Source organism: Panthera leo, chromosome E3, assembly GCF_018350215.1.
Source record: "Panthera leo isolate Ple1 chromosome E3, P.leo_Ple1_pat1.1, whole genome shotgun sequence".
Lineage (NCBI taxonomy): Eukaryota > Metazoa > Chordata > Mammalia > Carnivora > Felidae > Panthera > Panthera leo.
In genome coordinates this window covers 19,641,696-19,664,099 of record NC_056694.1, presented here as the reverse complement: position 1 = coordinate 19,664,099, position 22,404 = coordinate 19,641,696, and the positions used below count along the sequence as shown (strand labels likewise).

The 22,404-nt window shown below is 46.9% G+C and overlaps 1 protein-coding gene across 2 annotated transcripts in view; it reads left to right on the top strand.

Annotated features, from left to right (window-relative positions):
* The first annotated feature begins 9,446 nt into the window (after positions 1-9,446).
* Positions 9,447-22,404, top strand: part of IL21R (interleukin 21 receptor) — a 33,736-nt gene continuing 20,778 nt past the window's right edge. The window contains exons 1-2 of one of the 2 annotated variants that reach the window (XM_042922254.1): positions 9,447-10,004; positions 10,478-10,618. In XM_042922254.1, coding sequence (XP_042778188.1) covers positions 10,608-10,618 — 11 coding nt within the window. In that variant the 5' untranslated portion in view covers positions 9,447-10,004; positions 10,478-10,607. The remainder of the gene's footprint in view (positions 10,005-10,477; positions 10,619-22,404) is intronic. The other variant, XM_042922255.1, reaches the window with a different exon arrangement.

Sequence of the window (22,404 nt, the reverse complement as noted above, 5' to 3'; positions counted from 1 at the left end):
ATCAAGACAATGTGGTCCTGATGAGACCGAGCAGAGAGTCCAGAAATAAACCCATACATGTAAGAGTGAATTAATTTCCAAAATAGGCGCCAAGGTAATTCAGGGGGGAGAGGATAATCTTTTCAGCACATCATGCCGGGACACTTGGGTAGCCACAAGCAAAAAAGGTACATTTAGATCATTATCTCACACCACACACACAAAGTAACTCAAAATGAATCATAGTTCTGAACATGAGAACTTAAACAGTAAGACTTAGAGAAGACAACATGAAGGAGGTCTTTGTTGGGGTGTCTGGCTGGCTCAGCTGGTAGGACACACAACTCTTGATCTCAGGGTTGTGAGTTCAAGCCTCATGTCGGGTAGGCGGCCTACTTAAAATAAAAAAAAAAAGAATAATAATTTTAAAAAAGAAGACATCTGTTACCTTTGTTACCTTAGACATGGCAGCAAAAGTGTAATTCACACACTCACACAAATTGGTAAACTGAACTTCAGGAAAATTTATAAAATGTAGGGAGCTCCAAGGATTAGTCTTTCCACTGAAGCAACCATTAAGCTGGCAGAAACAGTCAGAATTAACTTTTTTGACACTCTGGAATCTGACCCAAACCACACAGCAACCAGGGGAGTGCTCATCTTGGGTCAAAAAATAAAGAAGGGGGCACCCGGGCGTCTCAGTCAAGCGTCCGACTTTGGCTCATGGCATGATCTCACGGCTGGTTCGTGAGTTCGTGCCCCACATCCAGCTCTCTGCTGTCAGGGCAGGACCTGCTCTGGATCCTCTGCCCCCCTCTCTCTGCCCCTCCCCTGCTTGCACTCTCTCAAAAATAAACAAACATTAAAAAAAAAAAAAAGAAAAGAAAAGACATGCAGAACCTCACCACAACCCCCGCCCACGAACACATGCACAGAATCTGCCTTAAAAAAAAAAAATCCAAGATAAGCAAGAGTTGAGGGAGTTTATCACCAGGAGATCTACCCTATGAGAAATGCCCAAGGGAGTATTTCAGGCCAAAATAAAAGGATGCTAGCTAGAAAGTAACTCGAAGCCATATGAATGAGTAAAGAATGCCAGTAAAGGTAAATACACAGGTAATGTAAGAGCCAGTATTACTATATTTTTGGTTTGTAACTCGTCTTTTTGTCTCTGAGAGAACAGAGAACACACTGAGAGACAGAAAGAAGCCATGGTCCAGCTTTATGTTGTCTAAGGAGACTCACTTCATGTCCAAAGACACAAAGAGGACGAATGCGGAAGGATAGAAGAGTATATTCCGTGCAAATGGTAACCAGAAGAGAGCCGGAGAGGCTCTAATAATATCAGTAAAATGAGCTGTAAGTCAAATTTTTATGGGAGACCCAGAAGGACATTATATGTTGCTAAAAGTGTCAATTTATCAAAAAGGTATAACAACTGCGAGTAGGTATGCACCAACTAACAGAGTCCCAAAATAATAAAGCAAATGCTCACAGAACCGAAGAAGAAAATAGACAGTTTAGAGTAATAGCTGAAGACCTCAGGGCCCACTTTTTTTTTTTAATATATATATTTTTTAACGTTTATTTATTTTTGAGACAGAGAGAGACAGAGCATGAACGGGGGAGGGTCAGAGAGAGAGAGGGAGACACAGAATCCGAAACAGGCTCCAGGCTCTGAGCTGTCAGCACAGAGCCCGACGCGGGGCTCGAACTCACGAACCGCGAGAGCGTGACCTGAGCCGAAGTCGGACGCTTAACCGACTGAGCCACCCAGGCACCCCCTCAGGGCCCACTTTCAATACTAGATAGAACACCTAGACAGAAGGCTCCTAAGGAAATAGAGGGTTAGAACAATACTATAAACCAAAGAGACCAGACAGACACGTATAGAACACAGCATCCAAGCCCAGCAGTGATCTCCAAGTGCACACGAAACATTCTCTATACAGATTATACGTTAGGCCACAAAACAAATCTCAATACATTTTAAAAGATTACAATCACACAAATATCTTCTCTGACCACAGTGGAACGGAGCTTGATATCAGTAACAGAAGGAAAACCGGTGAACTCACAAATAAGTGGAAATTAAACAACACGCTCTTAAACAACTAAGGAATACAATAAGAAATAAGAGACATTAGAAAATGCTTAAGGATGAGTGAAAATGAAAACGCAACATACCAAAATGTACGGGATGCAGTGAAAACAGAGCTAAGAGGGAAATTTGGAGCTACAAATGCCTTCATTAAAAAATAAGAAAGATTCCAAATTAGTAACGTTAACTGTGCACCTTAAGGAACTAGAAAAAGGAGAGCAAATTAAACCCAGTGCTAGCAGAAGGAAGGAGATAATAAAGATGAGACAAATGAAATAAAAAATAGAAACACGATAGAGAGGACCAACACAACTAAGAATTATTTATTGAAAAAAAAAAGTTGGTACTCCTTTAACTGAATTAAGCAAAACCAAAAGAGAGAGAGCAAGGGTGAGAGCAAGAGAGAGAGAGAGAAGAAGAAGAAATGAAAAATGCAAGTAAAATTGGAAATGGAAATAATGGGGACATTACTACCAAACTTACAGAAAAAAAAAAAAAGGATTATAAGAGAATACTACGAACAATTGTAGGCAGCAAATTAGATAACCTAGATGAAATGGACAAATACCTAGAAAGACACGAATTACCAAAAATGACTCACGAAGAAATAGAAAGTCTAAACAGGCATGTAAGAAGTAGAGAATTGAATCAGTAATCAAAAACCTCCTAAGAACAACAAAAATCTAGAGTTGCATGCCTTCACTGGTAAGTTCTCCCCAACATTTACAGAGGAAGAGGGGCACCTGGGTGGCTCAGTCGGTGAAGCTTCTGATTTTGGCTTGGGCCGTGATCTCACGGTCTGTGGGCTCGAGCCCCGCATCAGGCTCTCTGCTGTCAGCAAGGAGCCAGCTTTGGATCCTCTGTGCCCCTCTTTCTCTGCCCCTCTCCCACTCGTGTGCTCTGTCTGTGTCTCTCAAAATAAATAAATAAACTTAAAAAAAATTAAAAAAAAAATAATAAAGAAGAATGAACTCCGATCTTTCTCAAACTCTTCCCCGAAATAGAAGAGGAAGGAACATTTCCTCAATCATTCTGTAATACCAGAGCCAGACATCAGAAGAAAAGAACACTATGGACCATACCCAAAAGTGAAATTAATAAAATTAATTTAAATAGGAAAGGAAGGAAGGGAGGGAAGGAGGGAGGGAGGAAGGACGCTATGGACAAATATCTTTTATGAATAACGATGCAAAATTCTCAACAAGACATTAGCAAGCCGAATCCTAGCGCGTGTTAAAAGGATTATATACCATGACCAAACAGGAGTTATCCCAGGTGTGCAAGTGAGATTCAACACGAGAAAATGAATCAACGTACCACACCACACTAATAAAATTAAGGGGGGAGAAAAGAAACCCGCATGATCATCTCAATGGGTGCAAAAAAAGCATTTGGCAAAATCGAACATTTTGTTTTGTGCTAAAAATACTCCGCCAACTAGGAACAGAAGAGACATCCCTCAACATGATTGTGGTGATATTGTTATATATATATAAAAACCCACAGCTAGCATCACACTCGATGGATGAGAAGCTGAAGGCTTTCCTTCCAACACCAGGAGCAAGGATGCCCGCTTGTACCACCGCTGTTCAACATCGTACTGAAAGTTTTAGAGCAAGTCAGCCAGAAAAGGAAATTGGCAAGGAAGAGGTAAAACTACCTCTATTTATGGATGACATAATACCATATCTAGAAAATACTGAAGGGGGTGCCTGGGTGAAGCAGTCGGTTAAGCGTCCAACTCTTGATCTCAGCTCAGGTCATGATCTCACGGTTCGTGAGTTTGAGCCTTACATTAGGCTCTGCGCTGACAGTGCGGATCCTGCTTGGAATTCTCCCTCCCTCTCTCTCTCTCTCTGCCACTCCCCCACTTGTGTGCTCTCTCTCTCTCTCAAAATCAATAGTAACAATAAACTTAAAATAGAAAATACTAGGGGCGCCTGGGTGGCTCAGTCGGTTAAGCGTCCGACTTCGGCTCAGGTCACGATCTCGCAGTATGTGGGTTCGAGCCCCGCGTCGGGCTCTGTGCTGACTGCTCAGAGCCTGGAGCCTGTTTCAGATTCTGTGTCTCCCTCTCTCTCTGACCCTCCTCCGTTCATGCTCTGTCTCTCTCTGTCTCAAAAATAAATAAACGTTAAAAAAAATTAAAAAAAAAAATAGAAAATACTAAAAAATTCACAAAGAAATTATGAAGGCTCATAAACTAAGCAAAAGGGCAGGGTGCAAGATCCACATACAAAAATTAGCTTCTCTACACTAGAACTAACAAGATGAAAAGGAAATTAAGAAAATAATTCCAGATGCAATAACGTTAAAAAGAATAGGCTCCTTGGGAATAGATTTAACCAAGGAGGTAAAAGATGTGCATAGTGGAAACTACGAAGCATTACTAAAAGAGATTAAAGACCTAAATAAATGAAAGAATATCCTGTGTTCAGGTTAAAGGAGGAATTAGTATTGTTAAGGTGGCAGGTATTCCTCAAAGCGACCTATGGATTCAACGCGATCCCTATCAAAATCCCAATAGCCTTTTGTTTGCTCAGAAATGGAAAAGTTGATCCTAAAATTCATATGGAATTGCGAGGGGCCCAGAACACCCAAAACAGTCTTTAAAAAGAACAAGAAAGTGGGAGGATTCGAACTCCCAATTTCAAAACTTACTACAAATCTACGGTAATCAAGGCAGAGCGATACTGGCTCAGGGTAGAAATAGAGACCAATGGAATTGACTTGAGAGTCCAGAAATAAATCTATGCATCGATGGCCAATGATTTTCGACAAAGATGCTAAGACGACTCAGTGGGAAGGAACAGTGTCTTCAGCAAATGACCCTGGGACAGCAGGATATCTACGCACAAAATAATTAAGTTGGACCCTTATCACACATCATATACAACAATTTATATAAACGGATCAGAGACCTAAATATAAGAACTATCACAATAAAACTCTTAGAGGAAGACATAGGGGTAAATCTTCATGATCTTAGATTTGGTGATGGATCCTAGACAATGACACCAAAGCAGGAGCAGCAAAAGAAAAAAGAGAAAAATTGTACTTCATAAAAATTAAAAACCTTTGTGCATCAAAGGACATTATCAAGAAAGTGAAAAGGGGAACTACAGAATGAGAGAAAATATTTGCAAATTATATATCTGATAGTATCTAGAATATATAAAGAGCTCTTACAACTCAACAACAAAATGACAACCTGTCTTGGTCCATTCAGAGTGCTATGACAAAATATAGTTGATTAAGTGGCTTATAAACAACAAACATTTATTTCACCCAGTTCTGGAGACTGGAAAGTCCAAGATCAAGTTTCCAGCAGACTCGATGTCCAGTGAGACCCGCTTCCTGGGTCAGAGACCACTGTGTTCTCGCAGGGTAGGAAAGGTGAGTTATCTCTCTGGGGTCTCTTTTATAAGGATACTCATAAAGGCACCATTTATGAGGGCTCTGGTCTAATGACCTAATCATCTCTCAGAGGCCCCATGTCCTGTTACCATCACACTGGGGGTTAGAATTTCAACATATGATTGGAGGGCCGGTTGTGTGACACAGCGTTGTGTCCATAGCACAACCCAATGGAAAAAAAAATGGGCAAAGGACTTGAATAGACATTTCTCCAAAGGAGATAAACAAATGAGTGCCCAGCCCATATAAAGATGTTCACCATCATTAGATGTTAAGGAAATGCAAAGCCAAACCACAGTGAGACACTACCTCATACCCACTCGGATGTCCACAGTAAAAAAAAAAAAAAAAGGAAAATAAGAGTGTCGCCAAGCATGTGGACAAACAAATTCTCGTACATTGCTGGTGACAATATAAAATGGTCAGCTGCTTTGGAAAACAGACCGTTAGCTCTTCAGGGAATGACACGTAGAATGACCCTAAGACCCAGCAATCCAATCCTGGCAGTCGTGCACCCAAAAGGTTTGAAAATGCATGTCTGTGCCAAGATTTGCATGGAGATGTTCACAGCAGTATTATTTAGGATAAAGACAAAGTGAGCATGTTCCCAATGTCCACCAGCTGATGAATGGATGTACCAGAGGTGGCAGATCCATTGGGTACATCATTGCATTATTATTACATTATATTACGTTACAATAATATCATTGCAATGGAATATTACTCAGCAACACAAATGAATGAACACACGCGCGATTCAGTTTATATACGAAACACCCAGCAAGGGGAAAGGAAATCAGCAAAGAGAGAAAGGAGATGGGTTGGGCCGGGAGGGCGAATGGGATTGCTTGCCAGCGGGTACAAGGGATCTTTTTTGGGAACGTCCTAAACTTGGGTCGTGGGGATGGTTGCACCACTTACCTAAAAAATCACCGAATTATGCACGTCCCATGGCTGGAATTGATGCTAGGTAAGTTGTATCTTAATAAAGCTGTTGAAATAAAAATAAAAAAGAGGAAATGAGTTGAAGGGGGTTGTCTCAATTATTTTTCCCCAGTAGGCCTCTGGCTGAAATGTAAATTTAACCACTTCCTCTCCATTGACCAGCTCTGAATACCAGGGTGGGAGAGGGGGTTGGGTGATGTTGAGACATCCGATTACACTCTCCTTCCGGACCTTGGGGGCCACGCTTGTGAGACAGGCCCTAAGCCCTCCCTCCGCCCTGGGAACCTTCCTTCAACACACATCTGTTTCTGAGGGGACTCACGTCACCCCAGAGGACATGGTATCTGTTCAATTTCCACCTCCCAAAAAAAGTATCTGCTCTTTAAACATGAGGGGTTAAAATGGCCCCTGCTGCACCCCACCCCCTCCCTAAGTCATGGCCAGAGCAATCGTTTGAAAAGGTTCATTGAACGAAGCCACTCCTCTGATGAAAATCTCGGATGGCTTCCAGTTTCCCCTGGAACCCAATCTACCTTCCTTGCTGTCCTGCACGGTCCTAGGCGGTGTGCAGGGTGTGTGACTTCTGTGGCCCGCCTCCTTGTATGCCTTTGCTTCCTTGCTCTGTTCCACCCCGCTGACCTCAGTGTTCCTGGAGCAGGCCACATTCCTTCCTGTCTCAGGACCTTTGCACCTCCAGTGTCTTCTGCCTAAAATATTTCCCCTATGGCTGAGTTGATGCCTTGATCTCTCATCAGTTTTCTGTGACGCTTAGTACAATTTGCATTTCATTTGCCCATCACTTCGTTTTGTCTGTCTCTCCCCGTTAGAATACAGGCCACATGAGGATTGTCGCTTGTGAATATTTCTGCGGGGCACCCCCAGTTCAAAGCCAAGGGCTTGCTCAGTATTGGTGGCCAGAAGGCAGGGATGGGAGAATGGATGGCTGGGTGGGCAGGTGGATAGAAGGATGGATGAGTAGGTAGGTGGGTGAATGGGTGGGTGGAGAGAAGGTTAGGGAGGCAGACAGGCAGGCAGGTAGAAGGGAGGCAGGCCGGAGAGATCAAATATCCTTAGGTTAATGCACGTTCAGAAACAGTGCTGTGAATGATCTAGAACATAGGAGCCTGAAGTCTGCCACTCACTCATCCCAACTCTGCCACTCACCAGCTGTGTGACCTTGGACAAGTCATTTACCCTCTCCGAGTCTCATTTTCCTTCCCTGTAAAATAGGGACCATGACGATAAGTTTTAAGTGAGATGATACATCTTTAAAGTCCTTAAAAACCCTGGCACAGGGGTGCCCGCCTGGCTCAGTCAGTGAAGCGTGTGGCTCTTGATCTTGGGGTAGAGGGTTCAAGTCCCACGCTAGGTGTAGAGATTACTTTAAAAAAAACAAAAAAAACAACAACAACAACCTTATTTAAAAAAAAAACAACCCAAAACAACCTGGCACAGAGTAAACTCTCAGCAAATATTAGGTCCGTGGCACTATTCCTTTTCTTGATCTTTCCACCACTCAGATTACTGATGCATGGCATCGTCAAACTCACCCTGAAGATCAGGAGAGAGAAAAAGAAAATCTGGCTTCCTCCTAACGTGGGTTCTCCAGAGAACACAAGATATTTCAGCAGTGAGGAAGAGAATTTCTATAGGGCAAACATCCTTCAGATCAACCACAGGGGAATTTGTACCAAGTTCCTCAAAAACAGCTAGAAAAAGAAAAAAAAAAATAGAAGAAATAAATAGTAAGATGCTTTCTCTTTTTCTTTGGAGCGGTCATGTGGGTTAGCTGCAAATCGTTTCCCAAAAATGAGTCAGCTGGGGGGGGCAGATGGCATGTGTTTCCAAGCCAACCTGTGTCATCAACACAGCACAAAGGAGCCCCCATGCACCCTGATAGCATCTGGTCCCGGTTCAGACTCGTCGTCACAGCCTGGTGCGGGCTTAGGAATCAGATACCCCCCAGGTCCAAACCCCAGCTATGACACTCCGTAGCTTGTGTGACATTTCACTTCTCTGAGCCTTGTTTGCTCCATCTCTAAAAGGGAAGCACTCTGCTCTGCCTGGCAGGGTCTGGGGCATAAAATGAGATCGTGGAGGGGCCTAAAAAATGCAAGAGAGTAACGGTAGGGGTTGTGGTAAGTTCTCTGGCTCTCCCTGTGAGGCTGCTGGGCAGGAGCCTGCTGGATTTTGTCTCTGATTTCTTAAACTTCTGCCAGAGAGAGACGTCTGACCCTTTCACGGGCCCCCGGCTTGTCCGCAAGGTGAAAGAAAACTCTCTTGAGAATTGCTTTTCTCTATTTTTTGCCTGAGTTCTCATGTGTTACCCATGGCTGCCGTCTCCCCTCGGCTAGGCATCCCCGCTTGACATTCAGAGGCATTCAGAGAGGTGCTGTGACACGCCCGAGGGACTGTCTTCTGAAGGGCTTGGGGACAGGGGGCTGCTCCCTGCAACCCTGCAGTGGAAAGCTGGATTCAAAGGAAGCGAAGTCAGAGGGGTCTGGCTGGGGTGAGGGTGGGGGGTCCAAACGCAGCCCCCTCCTGGGCCAGGCAGGTGGTGTGCGTGAGTGAAGCATGGGACCTCGGGGCGGGGGGGGCGGGGGGTGGGGGGTCTCCGGCCCTGGGCCCTCAACTTTCTCTCTGAACTGAGAGTTGGGCTCTCGGGACCACCGGGGCCCCCTGGGTCCACTAACCTACCTCCACACCCCTCTGAGCCTCGGTCGCCACATCTGTGAGAAGCAGTGGCTCACGGGCCCTGCCTGCCTCATAGGTCATGACCGTGAGACCTCGGGGTGGGGGGGGGGGGTAACACCACCCATCCGCAAGAGGCAGACATCACCCTGGTGGCCCCAAATGTCTTCCTAGCAGGTGACCTTTGGTGAGCGAGGGCTCTGCCAGGGGCCCGGCCCCCTCCCACCTCTTTCTCACTCCCTCAGGGAGGGGCCAGCTGCTCTGTGGGCAGGGCCTGCGGGGAGAGCTGCTGCTCGCCACATCCTCCCCTGCCTCCCCACCCTGTGCACGCGGCAGGGCAGCAGCCGCGCTCTGACAGACCCATGGGGCTCTGCCAAGTGACCCATGGGCTCCGGGGCCGACTGTTTGCTCCTCCGTGAGTGTGACTGACAGCCACACGGTCGCCTGCCTGCCTGCCTGCCTGTCTCTCTTTGCGTCTGCCCGGCTGGCCACCTGCCTGTCTGCTCGACTTCCCTTCCCCTGTCTGTCCGTCTGCCTGTCTGACCAGCCCTGGTCTGCTGTGGGTCTCTCCCTGGTGCAGTCGATCTCTGTCCTCTGTCTGTGTGTGACCTCCCTGGGATGTGAGCGACCACCGCCTGTGACCCCGGCTGGCTCTCTCTGTGTGGCCTGCCTGCCTAGGGCCCGGGGCCATCCGTCCCGGTGACAGGTCGTAGGCTTGTCTGGCTGGTGACTCAGGACAGGCTGTGGATCCCCACCCCCTACACCCGCCTGCTCCCTCTGACTCCCGTCCCGCGCCCCCACCCCTGGAAGGCCACTGGATTCCCCCCCGAGCACACAGAATGGATTCCTGAGGGAGAAGCTGGGACAGCAGGTAACTCAGCTCCAGCCACTGTTCTCTGCGGGGGGTCTGGCGCCTTCTCTGCCCGAGGTGGGAGGACACAGAGGGGTTTTGCCCCCTCCTCACAGCTGGGGACAGTGAGGCTGGCAGAGCTGGGGCTGGAGTCTCCTGTTCAGCCCAGCCCAGGACGCCCAAAGTGCCTTTTTGTGCGTCTGCGGGAGGCCTGGAGGTCTGGAGGCTGGGACACGGCTGAGATGGCCCCATGAGCTCCAAAAGGCCGGGGCTGCGGGAGGAAAGCCGGTCCCAGGCCAAACGGGATGCCACAGTCACCGCGGTTCCCGGCAGCCGAGGAGGGCAGGGGTGGGCACGGGGGTGACGGCGTGATGGTGTGGCATTTCTAGGGGGCCCCCTCTGGGGAGGGGCATTGGTTTTGGGGGCAGATTCTGGGTTTCAGCGTCTTTGTGTCCTGTAACCCCTCCACACGGATTTCTGTGCCCATTTCACAGACAGAGAACAGGGGCTCCAGGGCCAGAGCGATTTTCCCAAGGAGACTCAACAGCGCGGAGCAGGGCGGGCAGGTGACTCGGAGGCTGGCCCCGTCCTCCACGCTGTCTCCTTCTCACCAAAGCACAGGAGATGGGCCGATGGTGAGAAGCCAAGGGCCCTCTGTGCGTGGAAGAGAGGGAAGCCGGGAGGCGCGGGGAGGCTGAGTCTGGAGGCAGGGGTTGAAGTTTGACATGTGGACAGGAGAGGAAAGAAGGAGGAGGCAGACACCTTCCCGGCAGAGCAGCTGGGTGGGGAGAGGCCTCTGGTGGGAACCCTGGACTTCGAGAAGGAACGGCCAGCCTGCGCAGTGGGAGGAGCGGCCTCGGGGCCGGGGGCATTCAAAAGTCACAGGCTGCTCCCCTCAGGACATTTGTATTCCCCCGGGGGGGGGGGGGGGGAGAGCATGGGTTTAGAAGCACATGGCCGAGTGGGGAAAACCTGGCGGGTTCAAAAGCCGGCCATGCGACTCCCTAGCTGGGTGAACTTGAGCAAGTCTCTGTGCTTCTTCCAACCTCATGGAGCCTCAGTTTTCTCATCTCTAAAATGGGGATGAAGGCAGCTCCATCCCCGTGGGGCTAGTTGTGAAGATTGGGGGGCATAAAAATATGAAAGTTGCCGGTGGGAGATCCGCCCAGGAAGACAGCTTGTTCCACCAGGAAGGGGGGCCCGTGGCAGAGGAGGGCCAGGGTCCAAGAGCGGTGGAAGGTGCGGGGGGCACATTCGAGAACCCGCGATCGGCTTCCCTCAGCCCCCGTGGTTCTGGTCCTCCGAGCGCCGGGGCTCAGCCCGCTGCTGGCACTTGAGGGGCTCCCGTTATCCTTACAACATCAGGTGAGGCCGGGAGCCCATTCAGCCCATTTCACAGATGAGGAGATCGAGGACCCCAGGACCACGTGGCCGTGAGACGCAGAGCTGGGTTTGGGCCGCCGGTCCGCTTGACCGCAGGGCCACACTGCCAGACAGGATGGCATAAAAACAAGACTCATAGTCTCGAGAACCCTTCTGAGAAGGGGAGGGACAGGCCTGACGACCTGCTCCCCATGGTGGACTCGAGGGAGCCCTGGTCCTGCCCACCTCACACCTGGGAGGGTGTCTGGATCCTTACCACCCCGCAGTGGAGGAAACCAGGAGCCCGAGTGTTAGGAGAACAAAATCGAGGGCCCGGAGGCGTGGGGTGAACAAGACAAAGCCTGAGCCCTAGGCTCCCACCTGTCCAGTGAAGGGTGGGGGTGGGGGCTGGGGACCACAAAAGGCTTGAGGGCAGTGGGGGCGGGCAGGTGGAGGAGGCCCGTTGAAGAGGAGATGGAAAGAGGGAAGGCACCAGAAGCTTGGGGAGGCACCATTTCCCTCCCTGGTGCCTGATAAATAAATGAATGAAGGGAAGAAGGCATCCTCCACGCAGGGAGGAGAGCCAGTGCCTTCAGAATCCCTTGCGGGCAGGAGTGATAGCTGGGAGGTCCCCCCTGCGGTCAGGTGGGGGGCTGTGGGACCCGTGGCCCGCTTGCCAACACACCTCCACGGGCGATCCCGGGCCTTGGAGGCGGCCAGGACTGGGTGGAGACCCAGCTCCGCCCCCTAGTTCTGGGGTGACCTTGAGTAAACCACTTCACCTCCCTTGAACCTCCGTTTCCCCGTCTCTAACATCCATTTCCGGTTTGTCGTGAGGTTTTATTCTATGCGTAGTTTTTGAGCACCCACTGGGGCGTCAGGCACTGTCCTAGGTCCTGGGGATTCAGTGGCGGAGACAGGGCCAGCGCCATGAGCAGTGGTTCACAAGAAATAGTAGCAATTACGCTTTACCTTAGGGATGGCTGGTAATAATTGCCTTGTTATTCGCTAGAACGCACGGCGTCCCTACCGGCATACACTAAGCCCTCAATAAACGATAGCTCGCATGGTGATTTTACGCTCCCTTGCACAGCTGGGGAAACTGAGGCTCAGAGAGGGGTAGGGTTTTCAGGGTCACCCAGGGAGTCATTCGCAAGCAGAGGGAAGGAAACTGGGGAGAGAGGGGGGAACAGACACTTCGAGGAGAGGCCCCCTCCTCACCCCCTTCTCCCTTGCCCTCTAGGGCACCCCGAAATGCGGAGGCGGGGCTGGGGGTGGGAGCGGAGAGGAGCCCCACCCCCACCCCTGGCTCACAGGTGCCACCGCCCCCACTCCTTGCCTGGGCGCCTGGCCAAAGGGACTTTTGATGACAGCTCATATGCAGGATCTGAGTAAACTTGGAACTTCTGAAACAACCTGAGAATATTCCCCAGGGTGCAGGCAGGGGCCCTGCTGATGCCCCCCCGATGGCCAGGACACCTGCAGCAAGGGGCCTCGCCTGCTGGTCCCCACAGCCCCCAGGAAGGGTCCGGCCACCCGAAGTGTCCCCAGAGAGGTGGGGCAAATACCCCAGCCTGGCTCCCTGCTCAGGCCCCAGTCCTTCCTCGCTGTGTGACCATAGGCAAGGCACTGGGCCTCTCTGGGCCTCTATTTCCTCATCTGCAAGGGGGCTTGATGGTGTACGTTGGGACTAGGGCCTGCCAAGCTTCTCCTGTACGAATCCGTGACACTCAGCCTACTTTGGCCAGGGCAGACTGGCGGCGGGGGGGGGGGGGGGGCCTGCCAAGCAGGGGGCCAGACAGAAGGCAGGCTGCCAGCCCTGCCCCCACCCCTCACCCCGCAGCTGCAAACCTCTCTTCTTTCTCCTGGTCTGGCGGGAAGGCGGCTGGAGTGAACGGTTGCCCAGGCTGTGCAGTAGGCAGAGCTCGTTCAGGCTAAAAGAGGCTTCGTGGACCGGGATCCCGGCCTGGCTGGGAGACAGAGGAAGACTGACAGGTTGGGATGGGACCTTCCCCTCATGTTCGGCTCCTACTGCCTAAGCTATGACCCCAGGGTCCTGGGACATCTGTCCTCAGACACCCACAACCCGCCCCTTGCCACTGGCACACAAAAAAAAAATTGTGAAAAAACAACTGACGTTACCCACTCGCCTACAGTGTGCCTGCCCCACACCACCTCGGCCAGGCCAGGGCGCTGCCCCATTCTATGGATGAGGAAAACTGAGTCCCAGAGAAAGGAATGGATATGCCTCAGGGTCCCCCAGGGCCACCAGGCTGATTCTCCCCCAACCTGAGCGCTCTGCTTGGCTAAGAACTTTCTGTATGACCCTGGGCGCCCCGCCATCCCTCTCTGAAGGTTCCTTGTTACTAATCCGATGACAGCAGTCGTGACTGCTCAGACCCCGGGAGCTGAGGGTGTTGCTCAGGGTGGAGGGAAGTTCCTGGGGACCGTGATGAAGCTGATGGGGAAACAGATGTCTCGGGGGCTGCCTGCGGCCCCACTCCTCGCTCCTCGTGTAACTGGACACGGCAACTCTTACCCTCTTTCGTTCGTTTCCCAACTCCTCAGCTACTCGTCAAGCACCCACTGAGTTCCCGGCCCCGTTCTGCGCACTAAGGATACTTTCTTTGGTGAACAAAACAGATGATTTCCCAGCCTCCCGGGGTGGGGGTGGGGGTGGGGGTGGGGGTGGGGGCGGGGCTTATGCTCCGGGACAGAGACAGGTCATAAACACAAAAACAGAAGCGTTTACTGACCTGACCCTAATATTACAACCGTGAAGAAGGAAACAGAAGGATGTGGGGCCCAGAGCACTGCAGGGGAGATCCAGACCAGCCAGCGGCGATCGCCTCCTTGAGGAGGCGACACTGAAGTTGAAACCGGAGGATGAGGAAGCAGAGAAGCACGAGGAAAAGTGTTCTGGACAGAGGCATGTGCCAAGGCCCTGGGGTGGAGGAGGAGAGTGGGAGCACTGGAGATTTTACCCTTATCGACTACGTAAAGATGTTCCAGGCACCAAATTTAAGAGAGTGGAGTCGAAAAGAATAGCAATTCATTTCGGAGTGCACGGTCTATGCAGGTTTTAGCTCCGAGGGTGGGCCTCAGAACCCGTTACCCTTTCACGTGGCCGCCCGTGTCACAAGTGTTTTGAGCCTCCGCTGCGTGTCGGGCACCGGTTCACCCCTGGCGTGGTTCAGCGGTAGCCAAGAGGCACACGGTCCTTGCCTGCCTGTTGCTGCGAACGTCCGTGAAAGCACCCCGAGCAGGGTGCCCTGGCGGAGGGAGAGACCCCAGAGGAAGGAGTGACTCATACTCTTTGGAGGGGTGGGAGACTGCCAGAGGAGGTGACAAGTGAATTGGATTTTGAAGACTGAGTAGGAGGCTGTCAGTCCGCCCCGGAGGGTAGAACGTTCCGGCGGCTGAAAGAACACGTGCAGAGGTGTGGAAGCCAGATGCATGGGGACTGTTGGTGAAGCTGTCGGGAGCCTGGGGTACCTGCAGCTCAGGGTGGGTGCTGGGGGCCAGAGGGAACGAATGTTGGGGCGGGGGGGCAGATCCCGAAATGTGTTGAATGCTGCGCTAAGAAATCCGGGGTCTTCTCTGAAGGGCAATGGGGAGCCACCGAATGACCCAGTTGCAACGGGGACGTGGTTGGGAGGGCCACAGCTGGGTGCCGGAGAGATCAGGGAGGAGGCTGGCAGGAGGGCAGGTGGGCAGAAGTCCTTGAAGCCCAGGGGTAAACTGGGAGCCCTTTCGCCTATGTTCCCTTTCGGGAAGTCCCTCAGTCTTGACACTTCCCCATCTGGCGACCCGTCGGCTTTTGTTTCTGGCATGGCTGGGGAGTCCCTTTTCACCCACCTCGTTTCTCCTCGGTCCCTCTGGGAAACGGGCCGCTTTGCTTTTACCACACTCCTCGCCTACCTTTCACTTTCCAGCCCCAATCCCCGCCCGAGCCCCCGCTGGAGATGACAGCTGACCTGTGACCCTCCACAATCCCGTTCCTGAAGCGTCAGTGAGGGAAAGACACGGGGTAACCAAAGCTCGGGTTCTTTCCAGTTTGGGGAGGTTGCGAATGCCGCTGCGGGGACCCTCCGGCCCACGTCTGCGCGTGTACATGTTTCTCTTCGATGCCCGGTCTAGAAGTGGGGTTCTGTTCAGCAGAAGCGTCCCAGGGTGGCCGTGCCGAATGGCACGCACCCCAGAAGACTGAGGGGAGGTTGAGAAGTTTGGGTTACCCTGCGTCCTTCGTAGACACGGCATGGTGTCTGCCTTTCTCATTTTAGCCTTTCCGGGTTGACGTGTAGTGGTGTTACAGAGATGTAAATTTGCATGATGAGTCATGATTTCAAGCAACTTTTACTATGCTTCTTGGCCATTTGGAAGGTCTTCTTTGGTGAAGTGTCTCTTTAAGCTCTTTTCCTTTCTTGCCAAACGGAGTTTTGTGCTGTTTATCGTTGTGTTTAAATAATTTTTTTTTTAATATGTATTCATTTATTTTGAGGGAGAGAGAGCAAGCCGGGGAGAGGCAGAGAGAGGGGGAAGAAAGTCCCTAGCAGGTTCTTGCACTGTCAGGGCAGAGACGGACGCGGGGCTCGATCTCACAAATCGTGAGATCGTGATCTGAGCCGAAATCAAGGATCGGACGCTTAACCAACTGACCCACCCAGGTGCCCTTGTTTATTGTTTTGTAGGAGTTCTTTACATACTCTTGATACAGATCTATATGTGTGTGTATACACACACACACACACACACACACACACACACACACAAGCTATATATAGATCACAGATATATAAAAATGATATATAACATATTTTATAATTTATATATATTACATATTATATGTAACTATATAAAATCTGAATTATATATATAATTATATAAAAGAAACCTATATTGTATAGATACAGGTATAATCTCTTCCCATTTCCCTTTTCCATCCTCTTAATGAAATCTTTTGGTGGACAAAAATTCTTAATTTTAATGAGGTTCAATTTATCAGTCTTTTTCTTTATGGCTCGAGCTTTCTATGTGCTGTTTAGGAAGCGTCATCGACCCTAAGGTTATGAAAATATTATCCTCTGCCTCCTTGTGGAAGTTTTATTGTTTCACCTCTGACAATAGGTCTACAAAATTTCTGGATTTGTTTTTGTGTATGATATAAAGTGGAAGGTCAAGGTGCATTTTTTCCTCATATGAATATCCAATTGATCTACTGTCTTTTTTTGTTTGTTTGTTTTAATCATGCTTTCCCCATGACTTTTCGGTAGTGCCTTTCTTGAAAACCAAATGACTATAAACACCAGTCTATTTCTGGACTCTATTCCTTTCCATTGGCAAGGTTTTTTTTTCCTTTGCAACAATACCACATTATTTTTGATTCTCTAAACTCTTCTCAGGTCTTTGCATTTCTGTATAAATTTGAGCACTGGCTTGTCAATTTCCACCAAAGGAAATCTTGCTGGGGATTTTCTTGAAACTTGAGATTTCATTTGAAACTTTAGTCCAACGAGGGGAGAATGGACATCTTTAAACTGTTTCATTTCTAATTCATGAACATGTATCTCCCTTCATTTATTGATATCTTTAAAAATGTATGTAACTGACATCTCGTAGGCGTCTGTGTAGAGGTCCTGTACGTCTTTCACTGGGGTTCATTAGAGTATTTGATTTCTTATGCTGATGCAAACGGTATCATTTTAATCATGCTTGCTCTTGGTATATAGAAATACACCAGATCTTCTTCGCACTTTCTTAACTTTGTTAACACGCTTTTTCAAACTGGAGCTTCAGATATAGAAAGAAATAGCTACCAAACCCAGTCCCCAGCTGGGGACTTCTTACCTTTGTCTTGTAGCTTTGTTTTGTTTCTTACCTTGTAAGGTTTGCAGGGGGGTTTGCAGACCCCCCCCCCCCATCTGCTCAGGTCATAAGTGCAAGACAGAGCATCCCAGCTGTGGACTTCATAAACTAGTAACATTTTTGTATCCCCTTAACAAGTTTTGCAGGGACCATACAGATCAGGACAGTATTGTTAAGCGTATGTGTGTTGTTGTATGACCGATCTCTGAAACTTTTTCACCTCGTACAACTGAAACTTCATACCCATTGAACCACTCCCCGTTACCCACCACCCCCACCCCCCCCATTCCCCTGAAAAACCACCATTCTGCTTTCTGTTTCTACAAGTCTGATGACTTCAGATCTGTCGTATAAGTAAAATCATGCAGTGTTCGTCTTTTAGTGGTTGGCTTATTTCATTTAGCGTAATGTCCTCAACATTCGTCCACGTTGCAGCCTTCTTTCTTTTTTAAGGCTGAATGATATTCCATCGTATGTGGGTAGCACATTTTCTTTATTCATTCATCAGTTGGTAAACTTAGGTGCCTTTCAGGTCTCGGCTGTTGTGACTAATGCTGCAGGGAACATTGGCATGCAAGTACCTTTGAGACTCTGTTTTCAATTCTTCTGGATACCTACCCAGAAGTGGGGTGCTGGATTGATCACACGGTAGTTCTCTTTTCGATTTTTTGAGGAGCCCCCACACTGTCTTCGGTCACGCCCGCACCATTGACTAATCCCACAAAGAGGGCATAAGGGTTATGGTTTTTCCACATTCTCACCAACGTTGTATCCAACTTAATAGGTGTGCAGTAATAACTCATTGTGGTTTTGATTTGCATTTCCCTGATGATGAGTGATATCGAGCATCTTTTCATATACCTGTTGGCCATTTTTTTTCAATCTTCTTTGGAGAAATATCTATGCAAGACCTTTAGTCATTTTGCAGTCAGGCCATTTGTTCTGTTTTGTTTTGTTTTGCTACTGAATGGTAGGAGTTAATAATTCTGAATGTATTCAGTATACGGTTTGCAAAATATTTGGTATCATTCTCTAGGTTGTCCTTTCACCTTATTGATTATTTCCTGTGCTACGCAGAGGCTTTTAATGCGGTCCTGTTTGTCTACGTTTGCTTTGTTGTCTGCGTCTTTCTCGTCAGTGTCATAGCCAAGAAATCATTGCCAAGCCCAATGTTCTGAAGTTTTCCCTTATGTTTTCTTCTAGAAGTTTTATAGTTTCAAGGCTTACATATAGGTCTTTAATCCATTTTAAGTTAATTTCTGTGTATGAGGGAAGAGTCCATGCTTCATATTCAGGTTTCCCAGCACCATTTGTTGAAGAGTCCTTCTTCACTGAAGGAGTTCTTCAAAGAAAGAGTCCTTTCTTCATTGGCCATGTATGCAAAGGTTTATTTCCGGGTTCTCTATTTTGCTCCATTGATCTGTATGCCTGCTTTTATGCCAATACCTACTTTGTCGGTCTATGCAGCAGTATGTGCCTGTCTGCCTTTATGTCTATACCTACAGTGATTACCGTAGCTTGGTAATACGTTTTGAAATCAGGAAGTGTGAGGTCTGTAGCTTTGTTCTTCATTGTCAAAGATTGCTTTGATTATTTAGAGTCCTTCGAGATTCCATGTGAATTTTAGGATGGTTTTTTACCTATTTCTGCAAAACATGCCATTGGGATCTTGACAGAAACTGCCTTGAATCTGTAGATTGCTGTGGACATTTTTAGTATTAAGCCTTCCAATCCATGAACATGGGATGTCTTTCCATTTATTTGTGCTTTCTTTTCATTTCTTTTAGCAATGTTTTGTGGTTTTTAGAGTACAAGTCTTTCACCTTCTTGGTTAAATTTCTTCCCAAATATTTTATTGTTTTTGATGCTATTATAAATATTATTTTAATTTCCTTTTGAATTGTTCATTGTTAACATATAGAAATGCAACTGATTTTTGAGTGTTGATTTTATATCGTTTGTTAATGAATTTGTGAATTTGTTAATTTGTTAATTAATGAATTTGTTAATGAATTTGTTAATTAGTGTATGTGTGTGTGTGTGTGTGTGTGTGTGTGTGTGTATGTATAATCTTTAGAGTTTTCTCTATATAAGGTCATGTCAGCTATGAACAGAGATCATTTTACTTCTTCCTTCCAATTTGACTGCCTTTTTTTTTTCCCTAATTGCTTTGACTAGGACTTATGGTTCTATATTAAATAGAAGTGGTGAGAGTGGGCATTCTTGCTTTGTTCCTGACCTTAGAGGAAAATCTATCAGTTTTCTACCACTGGGTAAGAGGTTAGCTGTGGCCTTTCATATATGGCCTTTTTTGGGTTGAGATAATTTCCTTCTGTTTCTGGTTTGTTAAATGTCTCTATCATGAAAAGATGTTGAATTTTGTCAAATGCCTTTTCTGCATCAGTTGAAATGATCATGTGATTTGCCTTTTGCTCTATTAATGTGGTGTATTTTTGTATACTGAATCATCTTTGCATCCCAGGGACAAATTCCACTTGATTGTGGCATATAACCATTTTAATATGTTGTTGGATTCCATTTATTAGTATGTTATCAAGGAGTTTTGCATCAGTATTCATCAGGGATATTGGTTTGGAGTTTTCTTTGTCTGGCTTTGATATCGGTATAATGCTGCCCTCATGAAATGAGTTTGGAATTGTTCTCTTATCTTCAATTTTTCAAGAGTTTGAGAAGGGTTGGCATTAATTCTTCTTAAAATGTTTGGTAGAATTTACCAGTGAGGTCATCTGGTCCTGGGCTTTTCTTTGCTGTGACAGTTTTGGTGACCGAATCAACCTCCTCACTATTTATAGGTCTGTTCAGATTTTCTATTTTTTCATAATTCAGTGTTGGTAGGTTGTATGTTTCTAAGAATTTATCCACTTCTACATTATTGAGTTTGTTGGTGTATAATTATTTGTAGTATTCTCTTACAATCCTTTTTATTTTTGTGGCATCAGTTGCAATGTCTTCTGTTTCTTTTCTGATTTTAGTTACTTGAGTCTTCTCTTACTTTTGTTAGTCTAGCTAAAAGTTTGTCAATTTTGTTGATCTTTAGAAATACAGTAGATTTTTTTTTTATATTGTTCTCATATCCAGTATCCTTGTTCAATGATTATTATCCTAATAGTTTGTTAAGTATCTGGACATTTCTAGGTGTTCAGTCCTTATATCATTTTACTCTTTATAGTTTTTTGATCTTTATAAATTTATTTATTTTTCTTGCCTTACTGCATTGACTGGGGCCTCCAGGATAAGACACGCGTCTTTTTCCTGCCCTCAAGTATATCATGTTCAGTATTTGACCATGACACATGATGTTGGTTGTGTATATTATGCACACATGCCTGTCTGTGCGCTCCTTATCAGATCAAAGAAGATTCCTTCTATTCCTGGTTTTTTGAGAGTGTTTTAAAAAATCACGAATGGGTGTTACAACTTTTTAAATGTGTTTTCTGGACCTGTTAAATTAGGATACACATTTTCTTTCTTATTTTCCTAATGTGATGACATAGATTACTGACTTTCAAATGTCAACCTAACCTTGTATTCCTGAAATAAACCTCACGTGATAATGATGTGTATCACATATACACATATACATATTTTGTGTATATCGTCACCTTTGATTTGTTAATATTTTGTCTGTATATTTATGAGAACGATTGACCTATAATTTTACTTTCTTTCTTTTTATTAAAAATTTTTTTTTAACATTTATTTATTTTTGAGAGACAGAGAGAGACAGCATGAGCAGGGGAGGGGCAGAGAGAGGGAGACACAGAATCCAACACAGGCTCCAGGCTCCGAGCTGTCAGCACAGAGCCCGACGCGGGGCTCGAACTCACAAACTGCGAGATCATGACCTGAGCCGAAGTCGGTCGCCTAACTGGCTGAGCCACCCAGGCGCCCCTAATTTTACTTTCTTTTAATGTCAAGGTGTTAAATTTTATTTTTATTATTTATTTTTTATTTTAGAGAGAGAGAGCGAGAAGGAGCACAAGCAGGGGAGAGGGGCAGAAGGAGAGAGAGGGAATCTCGAGCAGGCTCCAAGCTCACTGGGGAGCCCAACGTGGGGCTCAATCCCATGACCCTGGGATCGTGACCTGAGCTAAAATCAAGAGTCGGATGCTCAACTGACTGAGCCAGCAAGGTGCCCCTTAATGTCAAGTTTTGATACAAAGTTACGTCTTTCATTCTAGGGTTAGTTCACTTACATTTGATGAAAGTACTGACGTGTTTGGGATTAAATCCACCATCTTTTGCTATTCGTTTTCCTTTTGTCTATTCTTAACTCCTTTTTTCTTCTTTGTTTCGTTTTTTGGAAGAATAAAATTTATTTTTTTTTATTATTTAAAAAAAAATTTTTTTTTATAACGTTAATTTATTTTTGAGACAGAGAGACACAGAGCACGAACGGGGGAAGGGCAGAGAGAGAGGGAGACACAGAATCGGAAGCAGGCTCCAGGCTCTGAGCCATCAGCACAGAGCCCGACGCGGGGCTCGAACTCACATACCGCGAGATCGTGACCTGAGCCGAAGTCGGACGCTCAACCGACTGAGCCACCCAGGCACCCCTGGAAGAATAAAATTTAAAACATTAGTATTGTATGTTTCTTTTCTGTTTTATTTTCTTTTATAATTTTTTTAGGGCTTATCTTAGAGATTACAATATGCATATTTGATTTTTTTTTTTTGAGTCTACTTTGTGTTGGTCCTTTTATCACTTCCCAGACAATACAGTAACCTTTAACTTTATTCACTCCTTACCTTTGGGGCATCACGGTAATGTGTTTCAATTCTGCATAAGTTTAACCTTCCTAAGACATTATCAGCCTATCAGTGACAAGTTAGCGTCTATTAGTGACAAATTCTCTCAGGTGTTTTGCTTTGTTTTGCTTCGAAAAATCTCTTTATTTTTAAAGATTCACATTTTTTAAAAATCGCAATTAAGAGCCAATTCACAGATTTATTTATTCACTTTTTAACAGTGTACGATTAAGCGGTTGTTAGTACATTCACAAAGTTGTGCGACCATCAGCCCTGCTAACTGCACAATATTTTCAACACCCAAAGAAAAATAAAAAAGCCATACCCATTAGCCATCATCCGCCATTCCCTCTCCTTCCAAAGCTCCAGCCCCTGGCAACCACTAATCTCTTTCCTGGCTCTATGAAGCTGCCTGTGCTAGAAA